The 8,177-nt window shown below is 39.8% G+C and overlaps 1 protein-coding gene across 1 annotated transcript; it reads left to right on the forward strand.

Moving 5' to 3' along the window:
• Positions 1-614: 614 nt before the first annotated feature.
• On the forward strand, positions 615-7,764 carry th (tyrosine hydroxylase). Its single transcript, XM_088996169.1, has 13 exons — positions 615-925; positions 1,460-1,663; positions 1,741-1,915; positions 3,008-3,096; positions 3,190-3,257; positions 3,368-3,418; positions 4,173-4,318; positions 4,410-4,545; positions 4,917-4,986; positions 5,237-5,293; positions 5,431-5,526; positions 5,615-5,748; positions 6,902-7,764. Exons 1-13 carry the CDS (start codon positions 842-844, stop codon positions 7,059-7,061), a joined length of 1,470 nt encoding a protein of 489 aa, XP_088852295.1. The 5' UTR covers positions 615-841; the 3' UTR covers positions 7,062-7,764.
• The last annotated feature ends 413 nt before the right edge of the window (positions 7,765-8,177 follow it).

The raw sequence follows: 8,177 nt of genomic DNA on the forward strand, positions 1-8,177 counted from the left end.
GAGGAGATGCGCCGATTGCATTGACTCTGATAAAGTGACTAATTTTTCCACGGATAAGCCCCAGCAGCCCCTGCTGACGCGGGTCTACAGATCAGCTCTACATTGTCAATGAAAGAATTAATTTGAATGAATAACTAATGTATTTATTCATTTATTTTATATACATTTTATATATTAATAATACATCTTATTTATAAGCACCTTTCATTATTATTATTATTATTATTATTATTATTATTATTATTTATTGACTTATTTATTGAATTATTTATTTCTCCCTGTTCTTCCCCATCCTGCACGCATTTTCTCCAGGTTCTCCAGTTTCTCCCCACATTCCAAAGACATGCACAGTATAGTTTAATTGAGCACATAAAATTGTCCCACGGTGTGATTGTGAGTTGTTGTTTGCCTGTGTGTGCTCTGCAATTGGCAGTTCTATCCGAAGACAGCTGGGATTGGCACCAGCATACCCGGCAAGTCACCTTGTGGGGGTGAAAGGATGACAAGATGGATGGATGGATGGATGGATGGATGGATGGATGGATGGATGGATGGATGGATGGACATGTGCGTAGTTTACGAAAGTATAGCGGAAACATTGAGCGATGCGAACAGAGCACGATTAAATAAACAAGCATACTTAGTGCACAGTCGTGGCGTCTTGATTGATTAGAACTGACCTCAGAGTTTGACGTCAGAAACTCAAAAAATGCGTATAAAAAGAAGGAGGCTTCTCTCTGGAGAATAAAAAAGAACACGGAGAAGGCAAATCCAGACGTACATTTACTTGCACCTCTTTCTTTGACTTGGAAAAATAAACCAGGAGAAGACTGAACACGAGATGCCACTTTCAAGCAGTTCCACGTCCTCATCCAAAAGTATCCGCAGGGCAGCGTCCGAGCTGGAAAGATCGGACTCCATCACGGTAGGAATAAAGGAAACTGTTCAAACATTTGCAAGGGTGACCAAAATGGAATTCTTTGAAGAGGAGCAGTTAAGTGTTCTTTATTTTGGATGAACATTACGCACCGGCATTCACGATAGCGTGTCGATATAAGGAAACAGTTTTGGACAAATTGTCAATAAGGACAAATTCAAAAAATATAATGGGGTACGCTTAATTTTTACACCTGTTGTACTCAATGTTATTGAGTGTCTTTATTCGAAACGCCAATTGTTTTTAAATGCGTTACTGCGTGCCTACAATGTAAATTTAAATAAAAAGGGGCATCTGGCCCCTTTAACTTTACAAAAAAAAAACTACGAGCCTCACTCTATAACGGTTAGCTACCGCAATGCAGAGTAGTTTGTATTTGTAAGCTTATTGGACATTTGGAAACGTTTGTCTTTTTTGCGGATCTATATTTGTGTATAGTCGACATTAACTGATAAATACAGACATCAATATGGTTGAAGACGACATGGCGACATGTTGCATGTATGTTTCTTTTTCAAACAGTCACACCGCTTCCTGGGACGACGACAGAGCTTGATCGATGACGCACGGAAGGAGCGCGAGGCTGCCTCAGCTGCAGCCGAGGCTGCTGAGGCCAGCGAGCTGATCGTATTTGAAGAGGACGACGGAAGAGCCCTTGTCAACCTTTTCTTCACTTTAGCTGGCAACAAGACGCCCGTGCTTTCGAGGACTCTCAAAGTATTTGAGGTACGTTCTGCGTCAATTTTATTATTCCCCTTTAATATGCGTTCGCATTCATTTGGAGGTCATGAATCGTGTTTTAGACATTTGAAGCTAAAATCCACCATTTGGAGACGCGGCCATGCCGCAAACCCAAAGACAGTCTGCAAAGCCTGGAGTACTTTGTCCGCTGTGAAGTGCACCTCTCGGACGTCAGCACTCTCATCAGCTCAATCAAAAGGAACGCAGAAGACGTCAAAACCACAAAGGAACTCAAATGTAAGGCTTCCCACTTCCCGTATTCAACACTGAATATTTTCCAGCATGTTGATATAATACATTTTGTTCAGCGAAACAGGAGTCTGTCATGCACATATGTACCTTCCTTGAGTGCTAATAGACTGTTCAAACTGTTCAAACAGAATTCTTTTCATCTTTATTCCAAGTCACCAGTTCAAGTGGTTTCTTGTGCGCCATAATTCTATTTTGGCATTATGGCCAAAATGTAAAATCTCAATTTCAAACTCCAAAGACTGATGTTGCTGCGAATACAACTCAGTTTATTGCCAAAAGATCACCATATGTGAACACCATATGTATGAGAAATTGACTCTGAAGTGTCCTTGAGAGTTTTGAAAGGCGTTTATAAATGAAATGTATTATTATTATTATTATTATTATTATTACTATTATTATTATTATTATTATTATTATTATTATTATTATTATTATTATTATTATTATTATTATTCTGTCAGCATCATAATTTGGGTCCTTCTGTGAATTAGAGGGAACTCAATTAGAAATAACTGCACCGGCAAAACTTTCTGACTTATGCTCTGAAGCAAAAGAAAATATTACAATAAAAAAGTCAGGAATGTCCTACGAAAATAGCTGTAATTCATTTGGGATTAATCAAATGATCTGTGCTGTTCTACAAGGAACATGGTTTTGAATTTGACTGGTTTATTCTGAACATAGCCACATCCCATGTGGGTGCACACTCGTGCAGCCACATTATTTCAATCACACACCTGCCCCCACTACACACACACACACACACACACACACACACACACACCACACACGCACGCACACACACACACACACACACACACACACACACACACACACACACACACACGCACGCACACACACACACACACACACACACACACACACACACACACACACACACACATACACACACACACGAACACACAAATGGTACCCCCTTAAAGGTGTCGTGTATTCCCCCTGAGAACCACGCCCCAAATTGTTTGTTCTTCATTCACAATACTTCATCGTCCATCAAATTGCTTTTTTTGTTACCTTGTTCACAAAATATCTGAGCGTGACCTTTTCTTCCAGTTCACTGGTTTCCAAAGAAAATAGCAGACTTGGATAAATGTCACCATCTGATCACCAAATTTGATCCAGACTTGGATCATGATCATCCTGTAAGTCAAGACCTCGCATGACTAATATGGGGAAATGACTGCCATTTGCCATGAAAATAAGATCAGTGTTTCTGATGAATTTGATTTGAATAGGGCTTCACAGACCCAGTCTACAGAGAGAGGAGGAAAATGATTGGAGACATTGCCTTTGGATACAGACAGTAAGAGACATCTATTGTAAAGCTGACGGTCTACTGTCCAGATAAATTACAAAATCAACAAAAAAAAAATAATGTTAGCTTGATACAAGTTGACATTTGTCTGTCCCCAGTGGAGATCCGATTCCCAGGGTGGAATATACAGAGGAGGAAATTGTCACATGGTGAGGGTTGCTGCATCGTCTTATTTTATACGCTGTTGCAATAAAGTACATGAATGTCACAAAAGGGTCAACGGTAAGGTTATCTAACACATGTCTTGTTTTGTTGTCTTTACTCGTTTCCCGACCAGCAGTGCGATACAGTACTATGACTGCGGACTGTGTGATGTGCCTTTCAACGTGAATTTGGTACATTATGTACAGATGAACAACACGATGCAAGCATTGGATTAGAGTAGGCAGTTTGTAAATCAAGGGGATGGTACAGGCAGCCATGGAATTCCTTTTCTGCTTAGTTTGTGCCAAGTGTAGGCAATGTATTCTGAGTTGTGAAAAATAGATTGCTACGATGTTTGCACTTGGCATAAGTTTGAAAACAATGTTCCAAAAGAAGTCATGTGGAAACACGTTACCTAAAAAGGGCGAAGCCACTGTTTTACGCATTCATCAAAACACAATTTTTCCCAAATACATGTTTTTTTTTGTTTAATTACGATGGATAATATTGAGGCACCTAATTAGATTAAACGTGGCACAAGAACAAGCCCTGCTATACCTATGTCACCAATGTACTGTTTTTCTCTACTTTTGCCCTCATACACATTGAGATGGATTTAACCAGCCAGTAAAAGTAATTTGAATTTGAACACAAATCCAAATCAAGGCATTCGACTATGAATGTCAACTGAAAAAAAATGACAATTGTGAGACTGTTTGTTTTCATGGAGAAATGATACAATTCTTCATGTCCTGCAAGGAGGGAAGTCTTCTCCACACTCAGGGACTTGTACGCCACGCATGCCTGCAATGAGTACCTTGAGTCTTTCCGTCTCCTGGAAAGGCATTGTGGGTACAGTTCAAACAACATTCCCCAGCTGGAAGATGTGTCTCGCTTTCTTAAAGGTAAAGATGAAGCAGTAGATCATTAAAAAAACATTGCAGATATGACATAGCATGTGATTAGTCCTCTTTTTTTCATTAACTACACACACAGAGCGTACTGGCTTTCTGCTGCGTCCAGTGGCAGGTCTCCTCTCAGCTAGAGATTTCCTGGCCAGTTTGGCATTCCGGGTGTTTCAGTGCACCCAGTACATCCGACATGGCTCCTCTCCTATGCATTCCCCAGAGCCGTGAGTATGCCTCTGTAATACAAGAGGAGAGAACACTGTGAGTTCCTTGAACATTTCAATTAATGTGCATATAGGGGCAATTTTTGCTACGCCTCTGTAAATGAAGGAATCTAACAACAAAACACTACTCAGTATATTTTACTCGAAAAGACAATGCTTAATAAGAAATATGTGGCTATTGATGATTACAGTAAGAGTATGCGATTTAATGTGACACACTGTGGAGGTTCTCGATGGTGGTTTCATCTCCCTTCTTTGACAAGAAAAAACAGACAATAGACTACCAATGATCTATGCCCAGAGAAGCATTTTTTTAATCACATGGAAACGCACCGTATCAATGATGAAAATGTCTTTCTCTTCCCACCCAGTGACTGTGTCCATGAACTTTTAGGACACGTCCCCATGCTGGCGGATCGCACCTTTGCTCAGTTTTCCCAGGTAGGTTTGGCCACAAGCCAACTGCAGTTCATTTATGACTGTTAACATTGATGGCAATATGGTTCCAAATCCTAATATAGGACCTATCTTCAAAGTTACTTCATTTAGTCATTTACATTCATTATTGGTGTAGAAAGACAGATTTTTAACAATTTGTATTCATTACAGTGCACAAGTGTTAAAAAAAAAACTGGTGGTGAGCCACTTCAAGCATCTCTGTATCAAATCCTTATTGGATTATTTCCGACAGAATCTTGGCTTGGCATCACTGGGTGCTTCAGATGAAGATATTGAGAAACTCTCCACAGTAAGAGCAACAATGCATGCCCCTTTGTGTTGCAAATAGCGTACTAAATTTGTCGGACTCCAATGCTTTACCTTGTTACATAAACTCAAACCCTTCATTTTTAATGAAACACATTATTTGCATGGTTCTTCGCCCAGCTTTATTGGTTCACTGTGGAGTACGGCTTATGCAAACAAAATGGTGAAGTGAGAGCTTATGGTGCAGGGCTACTTTCTTCATATGGAGAACTTGTGGTAGGTTGCACCTTGGTCTGTGTTTTTTTTGTTCATAGAGATGATGCAGCAATCAAATCCACCTTGTATTTATTTCCTCTCCGTGCAGCACTCACTCTCTGATGAACCGGAGACGAGGAATTTTGATCCCGAAGCTGCAGCAGTGCAGCCCTACCAAGACCAGACCTACCAGCCCGTCTACTTCATTTCGGAAAGTTTTTCAGATGCAAAGGAGAAATTCAGGTACTGCCGTCTTGCATGTATCCAACCATTTGTGAACGCACATCAGAAGAAGGGAGAAAGAAAGGTTATGCAAAGGCAAGGTCACAAAAGAGCCATCCAACCCCGGAGGCCAGAGGCGGTTGTCGATCAGCCAAAAGACAGCTGTTACTAATGTAAGCCCTGTCTCCATAGCATAATTCTGCCATTTTGTTTGCTGAACACATCAAATGCTGCCTTGCAAAACAAGTAGCTTTTGTGAGTGTTTATACGGTATTTAGTCAAACTCCAAATGAAAATAGCAGAAGGGGAATGTTTATCCAAACAGAATTGATTCAGACAAAAGTACAATGAATATCATTACATAGAAGAATATTTCTGATGTCACTTTTCATTTTCTATATCAAGGCATAATGTGCTGTCGGGTCACAATCATCCATCAATCCATTTTTTTATCACCTATCATACACCAGCTGACATTTTGGGGAGCATGTCAGCACAAACATATTTTTTTCAAAATAATCAAAAGACCCCGCGCTACATTCACAACAAACAAGAAGAAATAAATGATAATGACAAAAAAGACATCCAAATGCCACCATTTGCAACATTTATACATATGCAACTCAAAAAAGGAATGGGAAGGAGAAAATTTACTCAATGCCAACCCCATCTCACATTTATTTATATTGCAAGTCTAATTCTTGCTTCCTTCATGGTCAAATTAGACTTTTACATGTCCAACGAATATATATGGGCAACAGAGTAAGAAAATGGATGTATATTACATAAAGTTCAGATAAAAATAATGGTCTGCATATTGTTTTCAAAACTAATAACAGATGAACAATGTTAATACAGTAAAGTCTCGTTATATCGATATTCAAGGGAGTCCGAAAAAATATCGATGTAACCGGGACTATCGATATATCCGACCCTGTTTGCATGTAATTTTCTCCGTGCGTGCATAGAAATAGTATCGATATAACCGGGACTATCGATATATCCGATATCGATATAACGAGACTTTACTGTATAATAATAATAATAATAATAATAATAATAATAATAATAATAATAATAATCAAAACACAGACCCCCCTTACATGTCCATTGAGAGCTCAGATACTGCTCAACTTTTGTTTTTGTGACTCTCTTTATATTAAATCTTCACCAGGACATTTGTTGCTGGTATCCACCGTCCCTTCTCAGTGAAGTACGATCCATACACCAGCACCATAGAAGTGCTGGACAACCCCTTGAAGATCCAAGGAAGCTTGGAAGGATTGAAGGATGAACTGAAGATGCTAACTGATGCCCTTGGTGTTTTGTCCTGAAATTTCACCCGTCTATATTTCTGTCCTCTCACCCACACTTGTGGTCGTTTACCTCCTCTCTGTTGTGCTCTGCAACACCGAAAGTGTGACAAGATATGTGTGTTTGGTACCTCCACTACGATGGAGTTTATAATAAAAATGTCATCTTCTTGTAGCTGTTCTGAAAAAGACGGCTACCATTTAAACCTCAATGTTCACATTTAAAATGATATTTCCAAAGATGGTCAGTGCCTCTGACAGTGTAGGCACAACACTGGCCAAAAGTCTGTCCTATTTAAAATAAAATGAAATACATACAAAACCCTATGTGTGTATAAGAACAGTATAGTTTGATTATTTTTATTATTATTATTATTGACCTGCTTCAGATCTCTGTTCCCTCTCGGTCCCTCAGATCTTCATCCTCCCTTCACCTCTATGTGCCCTCTGCCCGTCTCACCACGATGGGATGCAGAGCTTTCAGCCGCTCTGCTCCCAAACTCTGGAATTCTCTTCCACCCAACATCCGCAATATTGACTCCCTCCCTATTTTCAAGGCTCACCTCAAAACCCACTTGTTTAAAATTGCTTTCAATGTATAGTTCTATCTGCTATTTTATTATGTATCATTTTACTTATGGTTTTATTGTTATGTGCTTTGTTTTATTGTTTTTATTGTAAAGTGTCCTTGGGTGTTTTGAAAGGCGCTTGAAATAAAATGTATTATTATTATTTGTCACGGTTTTGCGAGGTGGTGATGGCGGGTTCGGATCCCAAAAAGCAGGCAGGAGGGAGCAGGAGGTTGTTTGACAAATTGTATTAAAATAAAGTCAGCAGGAACAAAATGTAAAACATCAAAATGATCTGAATGGAAAAAATACAAAGTAGCAACAGAAAACCAAGTGTAAAAGTCCGCCAAGGTTAAACAAACACGTACACAATGCATGCTGCAACCAAGCAGCAAACAAACAATGAATCGGCACCGGATGATCGTGCCAGGTGTCCTTTTAAGTGTTATTGATTATAACGACCAGCACCTGCGAGGCTGCCGGCAGGGCTGACGTAGCTACCCGCTGGTCGCCAATCTGATCGGGACGACCAGCACCTGTGAAGTGTAGGCGGGGGCGACAGCGCCCC

The sequence above is a fragment of the Hippocampus bargibanti genome, linkage group LG05, assembly GCF_051943395.1.
Source record: "Hippocampus bargibanti isolate YZ-2025 linkage group LG05, ASM5194339v1, whole genome shotgun sequence".
NCBI lineage: Eukaryota > Metazoa > Chordata > Actinopteri > Syngnathiformes > Syngnathidae > Hippocampus > Hippocampus bargibanti.

Coding starts and splice junctions, on each gene's coding strand:
- th (XM_088996169.1), top strand. CDS start 842: ATGCCACTTTCAAGCAGTTCCACGTCCTCATCCAAAAGTATCCGCAGG. Junction 4,546..4,916: donor CCTATGCATTCCCCAGAGCC/GTGAGTATGCCT, acceptor CTTCCCACCCAG/TGACTGTGTCCATGAACTTT. Junction 4,987..5,236: donor CCTTTGCTCAGTTTTCCCAG/GTAGGTTTGGCC, acceptor TATTTCCGACAG/AATCTTGGCTTGGCATCACT.